Source organism: Cervus canadensis, chromosome 9, assembly GCF_019320065.1.
Source record: "Cervus canadensis isolate Bull #8, Minnesota chromosome 9, ASM1932006v1, whole genome shotgun sequence".
Classification (NCBI taxonomy): Eukaryota; Metazoa; Chordata; class Mammalia; order Artiodactyla; family Cervidae; genus Cervus; species Cervus canadensis.
This window is the reverse complement of record NC_057394.1, coordinates 63,803,648-63,825,992: the sequence shown is the minus strand read 5'-3', so window position 1 is coordinate 63,825,992 and position 22,345 is coordinate 63,803,648. Positions and strand designations below refer to the sequence as shown.

Sequence of the window (22,345 nt, the reverse complement as noted above, 5' to 3'; positions counted from 1 at the left end):
TGAATACTAAAAAGCTACCTTTCAATACCACCTGTGACTGTTCCCCACTTATTTAGCAGTACCTACTCCTGGGTGGGGGCTTTCCTGGTAGCTCAGCGGGTAAAGAATCCGCCTGCAAAGCAGGAGACCCTGGTTCGATTCCTGGGTCGGGAAGATCCCCTGGAGAAGGGATAGACTACCCACTCCAGTATTCTTGGGCTTCCCTGGTGGCTCAGCTGATAAAGAACCTACCTGCAATGCAGGAGACCTGGGTTCGGAAGATCCCCTGGAAAAGGGAAAGGCTACCCACTCCAGTACTCTTGCCTGGAGAATCCCCGTGGACAGAGGGGACTGGCGGGCTACGGTCCATGGGACAGCAGAGTCGGAAGGGACTGAGCGACTAAGCACAGCACAGCACAGCACTCTCGGGGGGACAGGGTGAATTTAATTTGTATTTAAAAGCTTCTGCTGAAGACGTTTCACACTTATGATACCTGAAAGAGTAACAGGCATCTAAAGCACCTACCTGCTTTAACCTGGCCACCACTCATCATCACTCTTCTCCAAAAAGGTCACTCAAAGTAGGAAAATTCACTTCCCCAAACCATGATTTCCTGTCCATCATATTCTCTTTTCAAATCTAAAATAGCTTCTCAAGTGAAAGGAAAAGTCTTCATCAGCAGCAATGAAAATTTCCATCAACTGGCTGCTCTTAAATAAGGCCACATCTCTGTTCACTCTTTGCCCTTTCCCCTCTCTTCCAAAATAAAATTTAAAAAAACAATTTACTTATAACACAGCCCCCTAAGCAAGATATAAAACCGTCACACACTTTTAAAACCTCACAGGAACATGCTTTCATTTTTTTTTCCACTAAACTGTGCTGCTTCTCTAAAACACCGCTTAAGATTTCAGGGGAAAGCTATTATACATTACATTTTAAGACAGCTGAAAGCACTCACTTGCACACCACTGCTGTTAATTACAGATCATATTAATTAATACAGGAACCCTGACTTAAAACTACTTTGTTGGCTCAATTTGAAAGACTATAAATACTTGAAAAATGAGCTTTTTTTCATATATTTTAAAAATATTTACTGAGTGCCTCTTATGTAAAAAATAATGCCAACACATCAGGAATAACACAGAAATATGAAAGTTGGCTCCTGCCCTCAAGGAGCAGAGTCTAGTGCAGCCATTCACAAACGTGAGGATCCAAAAGAACTTTTTATGTGGATTTTATCTACTGATATTGACCATACTAGAAATGAAAACTGAAAAACGCTTAGAAAATCAGAGTGAAAAAGGCAAAAACGCTTGATATCATTAGGAAAATAGTTTTGATTTCCCAGGCCCCTGGAAAGTGACTCGGGACCCATCCTCTACCTAGTGGCTTCCAGATTACTTTCTGGGAGCTTGCTGGTATGAGACAGGTATATAAACTACTCTAACACACGAGCAGCACTTCTGCTAGGCCTCTACTTAACCCACTTCTAGATTACCAAGGCTCTCAGTTTCCCTCTTAAATATGGTGACAGATGCCCAGAGCTTGCTATACACTAGTGGGTAGTAGGTTAATCTCTATTACTCCCACACGCTTCTGCTCAAGCTATGCTAGAACTTGTTTATGCTAATTTTACTGTTAGTAATTATGCACTTTAATTATATATTATATAATCCTATTAATTATGAGTATGGGGGAGGGAGACTTTCTATGAAAACTAAGTTTAATGCTTTGTAAGATGTGCTATGGGCTTCCCTGGTGGCTCAGTGATAAAGAATCTGCCAGCAAAGCAGGAGATGCAGATTTGATCCTGGGTCAGGAAGATCTCCTGCAGAAGAAAATGGCAATCCACTCCAGTATTCTTGCCTGGAGAAACCCATGGACAGAGAAGCCTGGCTGGACTGTAGCCAATGGGGTCACAGAGAGTCGGACACGACTGAGCAGCTAAAGAACAGCAAGATGTGATCTAAAGACAAGTTGCTAAAAACCTGTCAGATTAGGTACTGGAGTGATGACTAGAGACTGGAAGAGAAGCAAAAGTCTACAAGGATTCTACATTTGTATTGTCTCACTGTGTCTAAAGTCTTGCTCCTTTTTCAAGAAATCAGAATTAAAAATCTAAACTAAATTATGGGTTTACTCTCCACAAGAGAGAAATCAGATAATCAGCCTCCTACACTGACAGCAAAGGCCTTGTCCGACATGTACACTGGTGACCAAATGTACATTTGTGGGTCTTAAAGTGTTTAAGGCAGTAGGAATACGTTCTGTTATCATTTTATGATTCCCAACCTTTTAATTTAACTACTGGAAGGACTATTGGTCCTTCCATATAGAGGCTGTGGGATTCTACTGTACTAAGTAGAATTTATCATCGTTTATGAGGGTTATCTTTCCTTAGGCCTGGCCATTTGTTCAACTTTTCTTTAGATTCTGGGAACTATTCCAGGACCTCTTCTAAATTTTCTCACCTCCCCCGCTTCTTGAGCTAGACTGGTTTGCTTACTGGTTTCTGCTCTTTGGAGCCCAAAGAATCTTCATGAGTATGAACACACACCTTTGTGATGGTATTTTATTGATCTATATACTGCCACCTAGTTTCAGAAAAAAACTGAAAGTTACACAAAGTGCATTCTTATAACAAGAATGGAAGCATCCCAGTTCTAAATCTGTCACTAAACAGCGGAGTTACTTTGGAGAAGTTACTTCACATCTCTGGGTCTCGGCATCCATATGCATAAGGAAGTCACTGGGATCTCTTCCAATTCTCCTTCACTAAAATTAACAAAACTGGCCCTTCCCTCCAACTGGGGATGTTTTATTGTTTCATCAATATCTATTTTGTTTGCCCTAATACTTTCTAAAAGACCTAGATATAATTAAATTTTCTTTGAGTAGGAATTAGAGAAAAATGCTTTCTGGGAACGACAAAGAGAAAACGTTGAGAAGCTGTCCAGGACTTGAAAACACACAAACTTCTTTTTCTAAGCTAGACCTTCCTACTCTATCTCAGCTTGACATGTACTACTGCATGATGACAGGCTTCCCTGGGGGCTCAGATGGTAAAGCGTCTGCCTGCAGTGTGGGAGACCCGGGTTGGATCCCTGGGTCGGGAAGATCCTCTGGAGAAGGAAATGGCAACCCACTCCAGTACTCTTGCCTGGGAAATCCCACGGACGGAGGAGCCCGCTAGGCTACAGTCCATGGGATCGCACAGAGTCAGACACGACTGAGTGACTTCACTTCACTGTATGATGATGGAGAAGGAAATGGCAACGTACTCCAGTATTCCTGCCTGGAGAATCCCACGGACAGAGAAGCCCGGTGGTCTATCGTCCATGGGGTCACAGAGGGTTGAACATGACTGAGACTAACACACACACACACAGTATGACGTAGAACCCGAGAGAAACGACTGACTGGCACTTTTTACAAGTTAAGGGCCTGGCTAGTCTAAACAAGTTAAAGTGACAGGTAAGCAGGAAGGGTGCCTATTAACATTGGCATGTAAGTAATGAGAGCAGTGTGTTAAGAAGACGTTGGGCATCAGGAAGTTACAGGCATTCATTTCCACGAGACCACTCTGGATCCAGTTCAACATGGAGGCCTTTAAGAGCACTGCCAACTCAAGTTAAAACACAGACAAGGCTAGAGTCAAGGTTCTGGGCTAATCCTTGAGGTCTTGAAGCTACTTCCCGGATTCTTCTTTACCTCACACCTGTGTCTGTCCTCTCTGGAAAAGGACTAAAGAAACAGTATTTCAAGAGATCAAGAGCATTTAAAAGGTAAACCACTGTTTCATATTCCTGCTAGTCTCCACTGTTCTCATTTAAGATATTTTCCTAGCGGTTTCTGCCTGTGGTTAGGGTAAGGCCTATTAATACAAGCTACTTGGCATTTTAACAAACCAGTTGGGCAAAGTTTCGATCCCTGTATTATTAAGAAGGTGTTTCTAATTGTATTCAAATTTGTGAATTGATGCTCTGGTGTATTTAATATTCAGGAATTTTAGGAATAAAAGATCATACTCAGATTTCAGTAAGCCTACAGAGTCAGTATTTTATTAATTACTTCAAAAGCAACACAATGAGCAGCCACTTAAGTATTCCGCTGAATTATGTTATATAGTGTTTTCTTGGAATGATATTCAAATTACAAACATGCCTGAATAGCTGGGAATTCCCAGTTTTAAATCGAATACTAAAACCATAATTTTGAGGGTTAGACTTAGGATTAGAAAACATCTCGGTTTCCTCATTCATAGTACCTGCTCTTCAACTTCTCCCCTGTGGACTGGGAGAAAGAAGGTTTCTGTACATTCCTATACAAGGGATGTTGTAATGCTCACCAAAGAGTATCTGTGAATGACAAGACTGGCTGCCCAGGAGAAGAAAGAAAAGTGTGACCTAAGGTACAAAATCAAAGACAGATGATTTAAATGTACAAAGGAGTCTGGATTGCTCTATGGGTCTACAGAAGCCATAACAAACTTTTGATCAAAGAAATAACTTAGTGAACAACATTTTAAAAATAAACATTTGTGTTTTAATGTTTATGAAGCAAGTTCAGAAGTTATTTTTCCTCCTACACTTTACATTAAGTCTCCTTTTTGCTTGTTATACATAATTAATATACACAATATGTATAATTATATATATAATTAATCAGTATAAATTCGCAAATACAGATATGGGTATGATGTACATAAACAGACATGACGTCTAACCTAAAAGCTGCTTTTAAGAATAAGAGGTTGGGGACTTCCCTGGTGGTCCAGTGGCTAAGACTCTGAGCTCCCAGTGCAGGAGGCCCAGGTTCGATGCCCGCTCAGGGAGCTAGATCCCACATGCTACAACTAAGACCCAGAGCAGCCAAATAAACAAATAAAAAATTAAAAAAAAAAAAAAAAAGAATAAGAGGTTGAAAAAAAAAAAAGAATAAGAGGTTGAATAAAACCCAGAAATAAAATTATCATTTGAAAAAATGAAGCAATACTGTCTTATAATAATAAATGAAAAAGAAAATCATAGTACTGAAATAGTCTGTTTTAGTAAAACCTTCATCAAAAGGTGCTATCCACTTGCACTAGAAATTAGAAAGAATTCAAGAACAACAGCAACCATGATTATATGAATAGAAAAACAAATCCTTCCAGGAAAGATTAAGTCTCCAGGAGAAGGCTTTGACCACAGGGCTGCATTACAGGTAAATAGTATCAAACATGGTGCAAGGTGTGATGAGAGGTACAAGAGAAGAAAAATACAGACCCCTGTACTTAAGAAAGCCTGTAGTATAGTTGAGATAACATTAACAAAATACTTAAGAGACAATCTGATGACACATTTTTTCATCACTGAATATGATTCAAGTTTCATTAACTTCATCCTCAATAACCCCAGTTCTCTTCACCATGTTTAGCAACTACTAATACCACACACTAGTTTAGTTCTTTACAAATTCCAAGATGCTTTAATAAGAAGTGATCCTCATAACCACAGAGTAGAAATTATGCCCTCATCATTAAGAACTCCTTTGAGGTAAGTTTGCTTTACTGAGCTCATCAATTTCCTGAATATAGTAGTTCTTCAATTCTGCTTGGTCCTAAGAATCACCTGGGGAGCTTTTTAAAAACTACTGGGTCCACTCTCAGAGATTCTACCTTAACTGCCTTGTGTGGGCAAGAGGTGTTTTTACACACTCACTAGACAACTCTAATACGCAGCAGGCAAGGCTGAGAACTGCTGCCCTGATACTTCTCTCCTCCTCTCCCCCAACACCTTCACCTTTCCCTGTCTCTCTGTTAATTGAATTTCCTGATGGTGTGGGGATAACAGCTTATAGAACTGCTCAAATATGCCATCAAATCTAAGATGCCATCAATTGTAATATTTACCATTATCTTATGTGACACCAAGGAAGACAAAATACTACCATGAAAATTTTACAAGTCCATGATTTTAAGACATACTCCGATAACAGAAATGTTAGATGTAAAGAATATGATAAGAGTTCTCCATCCCTGATTTACAATCACTCTGTTCTCTGTAAGAAACTCCATGTCCTCCTGTGAACCATCATATCCTGTCCTGCTGGTTCAGGCCCCCACCCCCCTACCTCCCTACCGCCCCCCACCCCCATCTCATCACACAGGAGAATCTAAAGAGAAGTTGGTAACACGAGGGACAGTGGTTAAGGGATAGCATTTGGGGGCAGAGACTGTTTTGGTCCCTGATTTCACAGCAATATTCACTTTACAATTTTTCAAAGTCATACCCCTCATTTTGAGATTGTAGACAATGATTATTAACTTAAAACATCTTCTGAAAGAGAAGGCAAAATTCTGTTTTGCCAAATTGCACTATAAAAATGAGTTCTCTACAATAATATAATTTCAGTGTTCATTTGATGGCTCATAGAAATGCTTTGCTCATCTAGTTACAATAAAATTTTCCAGTGAATAATAATGCATAGTCTGCACTTCAAAAAAAAAAAAGAGCACACTCATTTTAAAAGCTCAAATGACTTTTGCTTACAGAATTATAAAACACAGGTTTCCCTGCACCACTCACCTCCCAAAGTACATTTAAAATATGAATTAGCATGATTTGTAAAGTGTTTTCAAGATTACCTTTGTAATGAAAAGTAAAGAAACAGTGGAATGGAATTTTGTCAGAACTTCTCCTTTAGTCTGTCATTTTTATCTGTGCTCCTTTTGACACAAAGCGCTTTAATCTTTTCTACACTTCTCAAGTGGGGTTTAAAAATTTGCTGAAGCAGCAGTTTCCTGGGCTTCATTGAAGACTCAGTTCAACACTGTAAAACACTTACAAGTTTATTCCTCTCACTGGAATTACACATCCACATCACCATTCTGCCAGAAGCTATAGTGAATGCGCCCCAGGAGGACACGACACTGCACAGTTGGTGAGATACTGCGGTCAGTCAGCTCCACAAGCTGGGTGAGACGGTACTTGTGCTGATGAAGCCCAGTACCAGACAACATCTAATGCAGAAAACTTTCATACTTCAAAACAAAACAAAAGTTTTGGCATTTGAACAGAATTAGGTTAACACAGAAAAATCTGTGATTCTTAAACTATGTTAATACATAGCACTGTCTCCTTTATTTTTCAACACCAAAAAGAAACTAACATAATTATAGTTGAATATCAAAATGAGTATTTCTCACATTCAATGCTATTAACAGGAGGCTATGAAAAACAAGAAACGCATACATTAAAAAAAAAAACAACAACTCAGTTTGTGAAAGGTATAGGAAGGTCAAGCCAAAAAGGAATCAGAGGACATGAAAGTCAGACGGCCAAAGGTTAGCCAGATTTTGGAAAATGAACAGATAAAGATATCACTGCAGATCAAGTAGATGGGTATCAAATTCAAGTGAAGAGAGACCCAGATTAATAAGTTTCAAAAAATACAGAGAAGTTCACAGCAGAGACACAGTGACAGGTTTAAGTAAAAATTAATAGCTGCTGCTCTTTCTGTAGCTGGCTTCACTTTCTTAGTGCAGCAACAAGAAATCTTTTTCTTTTTTTTTTTTAAGAAAAAAAGGAATTAATGCATGCAGGTGAAAATAACCAAAAAGATTTGGTAGAGGCAGAGAATGAAGAACCAAAAACCCCGTGTTTTTAATAAAGGCAGCTTCATCCCTTTTCCTTGAAAAGGAGTGTCTGAATTTCATAAAGGAGTGATCTGTTGAGCCTAAGGGAATTACCAAATCTTTTATCTTCCAACCAAGAGAGAGATCTTCTTGGTAAGGTTCTACTTCCTTATGGCAGGAAAATATCTCTGGCATATTCTGTGTCAATCACGTTGATGACCATGACCTCATTTCCCATCAAGAGTTGGCAGATAAGAATTCCCATTGGCCTGGAATAAGTTCTGCCTAATGCAGACAGTGGAAGATTAGCATCACCATACAGCAGAAAGATTTTGCTAAAATTTGGTTAGGCACTGGGCCTAACCAGTGAATATACTCAGAACAAGAACCTGTCAGTGACACTGTTTAAGTTCTCAAAGTCGGCTATCACCAACAGGAACACAAATTAGAAATGTTGGTGAGTGAGGATATGGAGAAAGGGAAACCTCATACACTGTTGGGGGTAGGTAAACTGGTGCGGCCCCTGTGGAAAACAGTACGGAGGTTTCTCAAAAACTAGAAATGGAGCCACTGTACAAATCAGCAATTCCACTTCTGAGTATATACTCAGAGAAAATTCTAGTCTGAAAAGATGTATACAAGGACCCCAATATTCACAGCAGCATTATTTACAGTTGTGAAGGTATGGAACAACCTAAGGGTCCATCCCCAGGTGAGTGGCTAGAGAAGATGTGGTGTGTGTGTGTGCGCACACACACACACACACATGCACAATGGAGTACTACTTGGCCACGAAAAAGGGCGAAATGTTGCCATGTGCAACAACGTGGACAGACTCACAACAACTTAGCACGGACTTATGCTAGGTGAAACAGGTCAGGCAGAAAGACAAACACTGTATGGTGCTGCTTGTATGTGAAATCTAAAAAACAAAACAAAAGCCAGATAACACCAAGTGCTGGAGAAAATGTGGGCAAACAGGAAGCCACAGGCACTGCTGGTGTGAGAGTGCAGTGGTGGAGCGCATCCTGAGAGTCATCTGGGAGTGCTAAGTGAGACTGAACGTGTTCAGCAAGCTCTCCCCTGGGGATCTGCCACACGAGTTTCCACAGACACCTAGCAGAGGACATGCTTTACACTACTCACCACAGCAAGGGACTGAGGCAGCCTGGGGGTCCATCACCAAGGAATCAAAAACAACATTCACTGAGTGCCTAGGTGTGAAATCCTGTGTGTTAGGCAGCGGTAGTGAAATATGTATATACTACAGCAGCCTGAACTAATGCAAAAAACAGAGCTGAATGAAGGAAAAACAGATACATAGATGTATGTTAGAAAATACATCTTCAAAGTTGACTGAAGGGCTCCTTTATATGTGTGATTACAGATGTCTATGATATACACTTAAAAAAAATATCTTTCTGCCTGCAAAGCATATGAAATCTTCAAGTCTAGTGGTCAAGTGGATTCAAACGAGCTCATCTTTGCTGTGTAGGTTAAGCCCTTCTGCTTAACCAATTCACGGATTGCTTCAGTCTGGATCTGCAGTGAGGCAGAGAAACGTGGTCACACAAAACCCATGGATGTCCACCTCGGAATAGTTGTCGAAGCACCATTTTTACAGTTTTCGGGCTGTGTGGACCTGACTGACATGACTCTCCCCACCCTCAGCCCCCAAAGCAAGGAAATATAAGCTTAGAATAGGCTAAGAAGAAGACAACCTGGCTTTCTCCTCAGAAGCACATGCACCATAACAGCGGCAATGAGCAACAAGAGCCTGTGATTAATGTAAACTGCAACATCTTGCTTTGATGGGGATGGCGTGGAGCAAGGCAGAGAAGGCGGGGTCTCCTGGGTACCATTTTTCCTTCTTAAGACTGCAAGTTGGGAGCTACAGGACATTAAAAAAAAAAAAAGTCCTACAGATTCTTCTCAGCTTCCAGCGAGGCCCTAGGACAAGCCTGCTGTGACACCACTGTTGCCCCGCCGTGGGTGGCAAACACATCTTACAGGTCAGGTTTGCAGAAGCCAAGAACGTCAGAGCGAAGTCTAGAGTGAGAAAGGGCAGTCAAGGGTTAGAGGCACACGATAGGGTGGTTCATGGCCACGGAAAGCCAGAAGGAAAACAGACACACACCAGTAGGTTTAAAAATCAGAAAGCAGAAGCGAGCGAGTCAGCAGGTGTAAGGGGGCCTGGGGGGCGATGGCTGAAGAGGTCAGTGTCCTGCCTCAGGTGCCCAGCCTCTAGCAGCACTACCCCCAAGGGCTCCCTCAGGAAGGCATCGGTAAACTGGCCAAACAGTGTAAAATGGAGCAGACCAAGGCTTACACAGAATTCAACTACCTCACTTTATTTAAACATACAAAGAAAATCTGAGCACAGTCTCCACCACTATACTATAGCTACGTTCTGTTGATTCTGGTGTCTCATGTGCACTGTAAACAACTGTTTGGTTGGGACCTATAGAACAAAAGTCAAATTAACCTAAGAACTATTTTGAATGAGAGAAACTGGTTTAGGAAGCTTCAATGAAGTCTTCTCAATGGGCCTTACAGAGCTACAAAAAAAAGCAATTAAGAATATCCACAAAAAACTTGGAAAAAAACAAAAAAGGTCTAGCATTACTTCAATGAGGCAAAGTTTTTTTTCTTTCTTTTAAAAAAAGGGGGTTAGCACAAATGAATTTTCGAGGATTCTTTGGATCAGGATAGGTAGAATAGACATTTATGTGACTGAAACAGGATTGCTACACTTCCTGGGGTGGGCTTCCCTCATGACTCAGTCAGTTGAAGAATCTGCCTGCAGTGCAGGAGACCCGTCATTTGAATCCTGGGTCAGGAAGATTCCCTGGAGAAGGAAATGGCAACCCACTCCTGTATTCTCACCTGGAGAATCCAGGCAATGGACAGAGGAGCCTGGCAGGCTATAGCACATGGGGTCACAAGAGCTGGACACGAGTTAGTGACTAAACCACCCTAAACTTCATTAAAAGAGGACTATGCCTGTAAGTGAAACTGGCATGCCTTTCCTGGTTGTGCTATTATGTGGTTGCTACTCAGATGCATTTACTACTAAGAAAAGAATTCCATTTTTAAAGTTGCGCCGCCCCCTGCCCCAAACCTATTCCATATTTCAGAAAAGGTCGTATCCATAGGTAAGACTTGATTCCCAAACCACAAAACCAATACACATGAAATTGTTAGAATATACCAGTAAACTTTTCTTAAATGATGCGGTGCTGAGAGGAAGCTTTACTCTAAAGTGTTGGCTTACTATCAACAAACTATAAAGTTCTAGATAAAACACTAAATACTCTCCAGAATACAGTCTTCTCTGGCTCAGTTTCATGGTCTCTAAGCAAAAGTGAAAGTCGCTCAGTCAGGTCCGACTCTGCGACCTCATGGACTGTAGCCCCCCCCCGCCCGGCTCCTCTCTCCATGGAATTCTCCAGAAAGAATACTGCAGTGGGCAGCCATTGCTTTCTCCAGGGGATCTTTCCAACCCAGGGACTGAACCTGGGTCTCCTGCAATGCAGGCAGATTCTTTACCTTCTAAGCCTCCAAGGAAGTCCTCTCAGAAAAAACTCAGCCCTAAAAATGTTATGCCTTTGATTTCTAGTTTAATTTCAATGAACTTTTGATAAGCTCAATGATACACAAACACTGAATTCAAACTGCTATAATTAAAAATCAAATCTAACATTGTTTCGAAAAAACGCAAGGCAAACATTTTTAGAAGAATCTCCACCAATAATACTCCTGTCAAGTGAAAATGAAAGTCACTCAGTTGTGTCCAACTCCTTGCAACCCCACGGACTATACAGTCCATGGAATTCTCCAGGCCAGAATACTGGAATGGGTAGCCTTTCCCTTCTCCAGGGGATCTTCCCAACCCAGGATCAAACCCAGGTCTCCCACATTTCAGGCAGATTCTTTACCAGCTGAGCCACAAGGGAAGCCCACTTCTATCAAAGTTGAAAATTTTTAAATACCTTTAATGTAATAAAAATGTAAATCAATTTGACAAAATCTGAAGTCTAATTCTGTAGTTCCTCAGAATAATTTAGCAGGTAGATCAGCCAAATAATAGTGTACTGGGGACCATGTTCACATTTCTTACCACTGGGTCTTTAAACTCTAGAAATGAAAACTCAGATCCTTAAACTGTTTTGGAAAGTAATTTACGAGGGAAGAAGGAAAAAAAAGAAAGGGGGGGGGGGGACACCATACGCACACTGCTAGAGCTCCAAAAAAAAAAGGCAACAGGCTTTGGTCTTTTCTCTCCCTTTTCGTGAACACTGGGGGGGCAAAAAAACAGCAGCAGCGAAAGAAACCCGACTAATCTGGCCCGTGACATTATTTTACAGCAGGTATTCTGAATCTGTCTCTGTTATCTTCTCGAGGGAGCACTCCTTCCTGTGCACACACACAAACACACAAACACAAGCACACGGTCACAGTGTCTTCCACAGCAGTCCACGTCTTTGTTCAGTATGTTTAGGGTGAAACAAGCTTATGGATTTTCCATAGGAAATCTTAACCCAAAAAAAAAAAAAAAAATTACTGTAAAGCCTGTATATTTTTGACTTTTTAAATTGTAGGGTAAAAAGCCAACATAACAGAACCTTTTGTTGAAAGACATGAAGAAAATTTCTTCTCACTTACTGATTCCCCAAATCAGATTCTGATTCCCCAAATCAGAATCACATGCAAATCCAATTAAACTTAAGTACAATGTCACAAATAATGGGTTTAAGTATTCTCATTTGTGTTTCTAAAATGACAACACCACTGTGAAATGTGTGGCTTTTTACAGGAGAGAAAATTCTATACACCTAGGTCCTTTCTCTTTGGCTTTCCTACTTATAATTTACTTTAAAATATGATAGCAATTCCACACATATATATCTCTGAAAGGTGATAGTATTGTTCACTATTAAGCCTGCCTGATTAATAACTTCATTTTGACACTGAGAAGTGAATAAAAATTCACACTTAGCTGGAGAATTAAATATATATAACTGCTTAACTGCCCGCAGGAAATTCAATTCACTGAGTAACTTTTATTTATGTCTAAGAATATCTATGAAAACCTTCTCACAGCAGGTTCCTTCCCTGATACGGTTAAATGCAAATGATCTCTTTTCCCTCTTACTCCAGAAAGCTCCGGCATACATAGCTGATACGCCACCTACTGCAAAACCGAGCTGACAGCGCAGGCGATGCTGCCAGCGTTTCCATTCCATCACCAGGCTGGGGCTGGATAAAGGCGTGTTTGTGTGGTAGTGTTTCTTTTTTAAAAATCTCAACGCCAAGAAGAACAAGCTGAAATAGCGTGTTCAAAAATGGAGCGTAAAATAAACAGAAGGGAAAAAGAAAAGGACTATGAAGGGAAACACAACAGCCTGGAAGATGCTGACCAGGGAAAGAACTGCAAATCCACTCTGATGACCCTCAACGTTGGTGGATACTTATACATCACTCAGAAACAAACACTGACCAAGTACCCAGACACTTTCCTTGAAGGTATAGTCAACGGAAAAATTCTCTGCCCGTTTGATGCTGATGGTCATTATTTCATAGACAGGGATGGGCTCCTCTTCAGGCATGTTCTAAACTTCCTACGAAATGGAGAACTTCTACTGCCAGAAGGGTTTCGAGAAAATCAACTTCTTGCACAAGAAGCAGAATTCTTTCAGCTCAAGGGACTGGCGGAGGAAGTGAAGTCCAGGTGGGAAAAAGAACAGCTGACACCCAGGGAGACCACTTTCTTGGAAATAACAGATAACCATGATCGCTCACAAGGACTGAGAATCTTCTGTAATGCTCCGGATTTCATATCAAAAATAAAATCTCGCATTGTCCTGGTGTCCAAAAGCAGGCTGGATGGCTTTCCTGAGGAGTTTTCGATATCGTCAAATATCATTCAGTTTAAATACTTCATAAAGTCTGAAAATGGCACTCGACTTGTACTGAAGGAAGACAACACCTTTGTCTGCACCTTGGAAACTCTTAAGTTTGAGGCCATAATGATGGCCTTAAAGTGTGGTTTTAGACTGCTGACAAGCCTGGACTGCTCCAAAGGGTCAATTGTTCACAGCGATGCACTTCATTTTATCAAGTAATTACCTGTGCCACGAACAAAGGCAACAAGCATGCAGCCAGCAAGCTTCGGAAAACCTCGGCATCAAAGGCATCCCAAATAACGTGCCCAACCAGCTCTGTACTCAAGAGTCCTGCTGCTAATCAATTACTGTGAGCTAACGGTATGTAAATTCTATCGCTAAAGACGTCCTTCTCTAGCGTGTTCCTGCTGATCAGACTCCTACACTTAAAGTGAAACAGTGATCTTCTACATACTGTAAATAAAGACGGAATGCTTTTGCTATTTGTTTATTTTTCCTTAAGCTGTCTTTCAATCAGAATGTCTTGGGTACTTGTACAATGAACAAGCATGTACATTATCTGTCATTCTTTCAAGGAAAGGGTAATAAAATATTTTAAGGGACTATGAGACTTTAAATCCTTTCTACTCATGGCAAAAATCTACAAAGAAACTGAACTGATAAAATTAACCATTGAGAGCAAGAGAGATGTGCAGATCTACTAACACAGAGCTGTGGTGAAAGCAAAACGAGACTGTAAGCATTAAAGCTATGGATTTAATTTTGATGGTAGGCACCAAAAGCTTGCTCATAGTTTCTGTATTTCATACTAGAATTATAGCTGGATTGATATACTGCTGACATTTCCTAGAAAACTGCTTGATGACAATAAAAAAAAAATGAAAGCATGACTAACTTCTTTGCTTATAGTTAATAATTATAGTAAAAAGTTACATGTGTCATTTAAAAAAAAATATGCCTTTTAATGACTTCATACAGTATTATGCATTGATGCAGTCAACTGGCAGGCTATAGCAACCCTGGCTGGACTTGCAAGTGACAAAAATCAGCCAATTCATTTCTTTGCAGACTGAACTCCAATACAGCATGGGTAACTTATTCTCAATAGAGTATACGGTATTAGAATAATGAAAAGAGTTCATTTTCAGAATCATCCTAAATATCTCATCTTTCAAGCTCAAAAATAATATGTGAGTAACACTAAACATTATTCCTATGAAAGAAGTTTATTGATTCTTTTCAGTACCTCTTTTGATGGTAAATCTCAGGCTCAGTGAGTTTGTGGTCATTTCTTTAGTTCATACTAAACAAGAAGTTATTTTTAAAAATTAGGTTTTACCTATGGCTATCTCAATTAAATAATCAAGAAAGTTAGCTTTAAAGGTGAGAACATTTTTTCCTCCCAAAGAACAGCTAAATCATTTATTTCTATGCCACTTATTTTCTTTGACTTCTAAGTACAAATAACATCTTAATTCACGCCTTTAAAATTTAACCATTAAAACTGGTCATTAAATCTTGACTTTAATAAACTTTAACAAAATATTTCTGAAAATCTTAACTGAGGTTACATAAGTTAGCATCTATGCAAAAAGTTTGCTTACACATAAAAACTGAGGAGAGCTAATATTCACTCAGAACTGTAACTGACTTCCCATTACAACATCTAAAGTAATACAAAAGTTGGTTGTACATACTAAAAGAAATATTTTAAAACCTACTGTACAAAAAAGTCCTTTAAAAATCCATGTTAAAAACAAAAATCTCCACATCAACTGCATAATTTTTTTTGTATAACAAGGAGAAAAGTTTATAACATCAAATTATCCCTTATGTACTTAAAAACGGCTTAATCAGGATTCAAAAGAACTATGAAAACAGAAAAAAAAATACTAAAATCTATTTTATCAGTCACTATAATTGAACTGTCTACATACCTCTCCAGCTTATGAGTTGACTTTTCCTTGGCATTTGGACTTTGTAATGTAAAAAAAAAAAACAAAAACGGTAATGATTTAATGTCAAAGTAAGATTTTCTCAAGGTTTCATTTCAGATAATAAAAATAGCCCTGACACATCTTTTTACAGGAGATATAGTTTGTACAAACCTCCTTAGAAGTATTATAAGTGAGGCTTTTGCATCAGTTCACAAAAGAAAATTTAACTGTTATAACAAAATTTTATTGATGGAAACCATTACTTAAGGAAATCTGTCACTGATTTTTTTGAACATCTCTAAAAAATCATTTCTAAATGCATTTAATTCCTCCTTAAGCTTTTGATAAATCATAATATCCTAAAACATTTAGTAACCTAGAAGGAAATATGGCTAGATTGATTACTCTTGCAGAAATTTTCATAAATATATCTTCAAAATCACTTGCACTGGTACCTATATATTCAAGTGTGTACATATTGTAAGTACACACGAAATACCTAGTTTTTTGAATTTTTATTGAAATATTGGTGATTTACTATGTGGGGGTAGTTTCAAGTATACAGCAAAGGGACGACCTAGTGTTTAAACTTCACTACTTTAAAAAATACTGAGAAATACTTCCCATTCAAAAGGCTCAAGTAATTGTACAAAGTGCCTACTATAAGTCAGAGTGAAGCTGTCACAACATTTTTGTTTGCGATCAATGATGAACTTCTTCCTCAAATCTTTTCTCATATTGTTCCAAAGAATAAATCACAAAGTGACTCTATCTTCTTTTTCAGAAGAAAGGTAATAAGAAAACAGGTTAGTGTATTTGCCACGCGCCTAACATATATATGCGTGTATTTGGAATTATACCCCACGGTGATTCTAGCATTACCCTTAAAATATAAAAAACAAACACACAGCTTAAGGTATACTGTATTTCTAAAATGTGTATGGCAGTGTGCAGAACAAAGGGAAATGCTTACGCAACTCTTCAAATGATGACTACTGTCTCAGACTGAAGATCATGATACTAATTAAGCTTGTTTGGTTATTTATTTATTTTTTTTAAAAGAAAAGGACTTGTATTTCAAGTGTTATTTTTAAGATGTTAAAAGGTAACGTTAGTATTTTTTCACATGCCAGGTACCATGCTATGAACATATATTATCTCAATTAATCCTTACGCTAACCCTAAGAAAGATGAAGAAAGAGACTCAGAGGGCTAAGGGACCTGCTAAGATCCTACAGTTACTGAGAGGTCAAGGTGGAACCAGTATTTGAAACCCAGTTACACCAGTTCCAGAGACAGCAGGAACTAGGCTCTTGCAGGCCACTTATCTCTGTAACACCTAGAACCTGGCATAGAGCAGGCACTCATGAAGTACATGCTAAACAAATACCAAAATAGAGGCTTGCCTCACTTGATAAAATCTCACGAAGCAGGTATTCTTAAAATGTTGAGAGAAAAATTGGATTTCGGGAAAGCAAATAATATTTTAAATGTCATGTCGTGTCATTTAAAGAACATGAGATGAATCATCTCACAAGAATAAAGAATATCCCAAATTTGTATATTGGCAAATCTAGATTTTCACATGTCAGGTTTGCTGAAAAGGGGGGTTACCTTTTATGGCTTATAAAGTCCACAGAACTTACTATGAGGAAAAAGTACAGGACAGTGAAACATATGGGCTCTGGAGTCCGACTTGGGTTCAAATTCAATTAACTTCCCCTAATTTGCTTACATGACCATAAGCAAGATTCTTTACTTCTTTGAACTTCAACATCCTTACAGTAAAACAGATAGTAATGAACAGTTGATAGGGCATTTATATGGCTTAAATTAAATTCTAAATTACATGTGAAATCCCTGAGGAAAGAAATGGTAACCCACTCCAGCATTCTTGCCCAGAAAATCCCCATGGACAAAGGAGCCTGGCGGGCCACAGTCCACAGGGTCATAGAGTCGGACACGACTGAGCAACTGAACAGCAGCATATAAAATGCCTCACTCATCACAGACTTTCCACAGCCTGGTTATTACCTTATCCAGTGCAAAGGTACCTTCATGACATAACCATGAACAACAGGCACAAAAACGCACGTTTACATTAATTAGGCTTTCAACTTAGACATGAACAGAACAGAGAACTTTCAACAAATGCAAGCTTGGTACTGTGTTGAATTCTGTAAGATACAAGCCTCTATTTTAAATTGCTCTAGGCAAATGCAGTTTTCAACTTTATTAGTTTAAAAATACATATGGTAAATTTTTCTTAGGACATTTATCTCCTAGCTTCATATGCAAAATCTACAAAAGCAAAATAATCACTACAACTGTTTATCAGCAATTTAAAATCAGTCAGGAAAAATGTGATACCACACTCTTAAAAGATACCCCTATCTAATAAATTATGATCAAATGCCTTAAGCTGCAATGGTGTCAGTCAAGGTTAAAATCAGAGCACTGGAATCATCATAATCTTGCAAATAAAGCAGAGATGTAATATGAACTATCCAAAACAGCATGCAACTTAGAAATTATTCATACTTCGTTTTTTAAATCTTTTTGATTGAAGTAGTCGACTTACAATGTACTAATATACGCTGTACAGCAAAATGACTCAGTGAAACACACACATTCTTCTTTATATTCTTTCCCATGATGGTTTATCCCAGGAGAACTGAGTATGGTTCCCTGTGCTACAAGGCAGGACCTTGTTGTTTATCCACTCTACACATAACAGTTTGCATCTACTAGACCCAAACAACCACTCCATCCATCCCCCTTTGCCCCTCCCCCGTGTTTGGCTCTGAAATATATAATGGTTACTTCTGTAGCAGACTCACCTTCCTAATCATATTTTGCCTAAGTTAATAATAAAATTAATTTGCTTCTGTGAACAAACACCAAGGGGATGGTGATAAAGAAAGATGTGCTGGGAAGAGGGAAATATCTAACATGAAAATTTGAATTTGCCTAATTTATAAAGAGGTGACTGTATTCTTGCTTCTCTTTGCAAAGATACACAATAGTTCAAGAGTTTCAATCAAACAAAAGTCACTGATATTAATGTTAAGTCTCACAAGCTATTATAAATAACTTACACTTAGTTAAATCCTTCCAAGAATGCAAAAACTATGCAATATCAAGCATTTTCTACATAAAATACAGTAACTCTAAATTTATTTAAATTACTACACATTTTGGAAAACATACTGGATACTAAAAAGTCAAACAATTATACTATGTTTCCTTGTTACCTGTCTTAAAAAATTGTTCCCCAGCATAAAGTAAAAATAAATAAAATAAGATGCAGTTAACCTAACAGTACAGCAGGTTTTTCCAAACTGAGGACTCCAGAATATTCAGTTACATTTAACAGCAAATTTCACTAAATTTTTTTTTTTTAAGATTTAGTTATTTTACAAATTCTTTTTTGAAGACAGGCCCAATCTTTCAAAAGTTATTTTGATTACAGCCTTTTAGAATCTTCAGTACATATTTTTCTACATTATTAAAGTATAAAATTGGGCAAGTCTGATTTTTAAAAAATTCCACGCTACTGATTTTACCTTGTTAAAGGAGGTTTGTTAATTAATATTAAAAGTTCTTAAAACTGTTGAATGATACAAACTTTAATCTTAATGATTACTTGAGTTTGATAAACTTCTATGACTTAAGGTGGTTTTACAAGAACTACAACATTTAGCATTTACTTCAGGTATCTTATCATTTGATGAATTTTCATTTATACTTATTTTTAAAAAACATTTAAATATAAGTGTAGACATCCTAAGAAAACTACTTTGAATTTTGCATTTTTTCCTATCCATGTAAAGGAAAGACTATATCACTGTGTATAGAAATAATTATTAATAAAGGTTGATGATTATTAGACAGAAATACAAAGCAAAAGAATGTAGAAGTCACAGGTGACTGATTTATGAAAAAAGAGAACCACAAACTGCAACCCACAAGCATGTATGACACACATGCTTACCTTTCACCACACAGCCAGAAGAAACACACTGGGATTCAATATTCAGATATTCAGCTACCTTGAAAACTGAAGGCAGGCTTTACCAAAATGTCATTTTGGTTTCCAGTTATATATCACTCCTCTCTTCTTCCTATCTTATCAAAATTTAATTATTTGGATATAAGGTAGACTGTACTTAATAAGAGGCAAGAAGGCTCAACTATCTCTCTTACAATTATATAACAAAAATTTGTATATTTTAAAATTCACTACACAACAAATATATAGAAAAATAGTAAAGCTTGACATAAAAATTTGGTAGGTAACACTGAGGTTGTTTAAAGAAGCAAGGTTAAGCATTAAGTAAAATCATTCCCAATTGTCCTTTTGTATCACCCTAAGACAAGGATGTAACATTTTTAAGTAAATTAATTCTCTTTATTTAAAAAAACAAACAAACAAAAAGGGATATGTACCAACAGTGGCCTTTTTGGTTCAAAGTAGTGGGAAGGAAAGCAGTTGAAGATTTAAAAATCAAAGTAAAAAGAGACATATCGGACTTCCCTAGTGGAGGAGTGGATAAGAACCTGCCTGCGAACGCAGGGGACACAGGTTCAATCCCCGGCCCAGGAAGACTCCACATGCCTTGGGGCAACTAAGCCCACGAGCTACAACTACCGAGCCTGCCTGCTACAACTACTGAGGGCCGTGCGCCTAGAGTCTGTGCCCCGAGACAAGAGAAACCACCGCAACGAGCAGCCTGCACACCGCATCAGACGGCGGCCCCCGCTTGCTGCAACTAGAGAAAGCCTGAGCACAGCAACAAGGACCCAGTGCAATGAAAAATAATTTTTTTTTTCTTTTTAAAAAGGTGGTATCAACTCCACCACTGTTAAGACCGGCTAATGAAGCAAAAAAGATGAAACCTATTCTACAGAGACAAATGGTTTTCCAACAGGGGCACAACTACTACCTACCTACCTCTACCCTTCAAAGAAATCATCTGTGGTTGTTTTGGTTTGGGGTATTATGATACTATAAAAGACCACACTACCCTGAAAAGTATATAAACGGGTAGAAAGGAATAAGAAAACGTGGGACCTGCTAGTAACCTGACCTTTTAGCAAAAATCATAAAAATGCCTGCATTCACAGAGGTGTACTCTGCATCAGTTAGTACTTAGTACTATACATGCATTGTCTCTTTTATCTCTGAGGTGTACAGATCGCTACTTTCCCAGCACCCATTCTTCCCTTCTTTGTTAGTAACTGAACCCTAATTCCACTGAGGTGGCAACTGCACCCAGATAAAAACTGGTATTTTCTGATGTTCTCTAAGTGCAAGGTCAAGTCATCAAGTTCTGACCAAAGGAATAGAAGCAAAACTGATAGGGTATGAATCTGGATATGGTCCTCTCACAGAGCTGGGTGAGCCTTTCTGACCTGCCCTATTGCCTCCATTTGGCTTCCCAGAATGTAGATGTGATGGTTAGACCCACAGCAGTCATTCTGGATCACCCTGAGAATGGAGGCCACAAACTAATGATGGCAGGCAGTTGCTTTTAACCATGGGACCGTCATGCCAGATCTAGACTTCTTACCTCGGAACTTCTGTACATGGAAGAAAAACACATTTGCGTCATTGATATTTTAGGATGTCTAATGGATAGAGGCGGGCAGTATTAAAGATCTTGTTTTACCAACGAGAAAACAGACCGATAGATTTAGGCAACTTGCCAGAGGCACACAGCTAGCAGTTCAGTTCAGTTGCTCAGTCGTGTCCGACTCCTTGCGACCCCATGAATCACAGCACGCCAGGCCTCCCTGTCCATCACAAACTCCCGGAGTTTACTCAAACTCATGCCCATCGAGTCGGTGATGCCATCCAGCCATCTCATCCCCTGTCGTCCCCTTCTCCTCCTGCCCCCAATCCCTCCCAGCATCACGGTCTTTTCCAATGAGTCTACACTTCGCATGAGGTGGCCAAAGTATTGGAGTTTCAGCTTCAGCATCAGTCCTTCCAATGAACACCCAGGATTGATCTCCTTCAGGATGGACTGGTTGGATCTCCTCTGCAGTCCAAAGGACTCTCAAGAGTCTTCTCCAACACCATAGTTCAAAAGCATCAATTTTTCGGTGCTCAGCTTTCTTTACAGCCCAACTCTCACATCCATACATGACCACTGGAAAAACCATAGCCTTGACTAGATGGACCCTTTGCTGGCAAAGTAATGTCTCTGCTTTTTAATATGCTATCTAGGTTGGTCATAACTTTCCTTCCAAGGAGTAAGCGTCTTTTAATTTCATGGCTGCAGTCACCATCTGCAGTGATTCTGGAGCCCAAAAAAATAGTCTGACACTGTTTCCACTGTCTCCCCATCTATTTCCCGTGGGGTGATGGGATCAGATGCCATGATCTTAGTTTTCTGAATGTTAAGCTTTAAGCCAACTTTTTCACTCTCCTCTTTCACTTTCATCAAAAGGCTTTTTAGTTCCTCTTCACTTTCTGCCATAAGAGTGGTGTCATCTGCATAGTAAGCAACCCCCAAAGTGCCAAGCTCTGAGTTACTGCGTAACACCACTTTCAGACCACATACCAGGAAATGAGTGAGAGATTCTGCAAAGGACATGAGCCCTGACAACAGGCAAGACAATGCTGAAGCAAGGTTAGCTTGTCCACTCGTTAGACTACATCAAATCCTGGCTTTAAATACTGGAAGACAACAAAGTCAATGAAAAAGGGAATCCAGTCAGTTTTCTACAGAAGAGAAACAAAAACACTAGAACAGAGAATCCATGGATGAGAAGTGTGCAGCCACAACCACAGAAAGGAAAAGGGGTAACTGGTAGGTCTGGGAATATGTTTAACCTAGAGAGAAACCTCTGTGAGCCAGGCAGATTTTCCTCATTCAGGTCCAGAATCATC

General features: G+C 39.0%; 2 protein-coding genes across 4 annotated transcripts in view; one reads left to right on the top strand and one right to left on the bottom strand.

The window, feature by feature from the left end:
• GTF2F2 (general transcription factor IIF subunit 2) overlaps positions 1–22,345 on the bottom strand; it is a 108,144-nt gene that overhangs the window by 40,454 nt on the left and 45,345 nt on the right. The gene's annotated exons all lie outside the window — the stretch shown is intronic.
• Positions 3,642–14,400, top strand: KCTD4 (potassium channel tetramerization domain containing 4). The gene is made up of 2 exons (XM_043477858.1): positions 3,642–3,771; positions 12,765–14,400. Exon 2 carries the CDS (start codon positions 12,950–12,952, stop codon positions 13,727–13,729), a length of 780 nt encoding a protein of 259 aa, XP_043333793.1. The 5' UTR covers positions 3,642–3,771; positions 12,765–12,949; the 3' UTR covers positions 13,730–14,400.

Excerpts from the sequence above, each read along its gene's own strand:
- KCTD4 (XM_043477858.1), top strand. The coding sequence starts at position 12,950 with ATGGAGCGTAAAATAAACAGAAGGGAAAAAGAAAAGGACTATGAAGGG.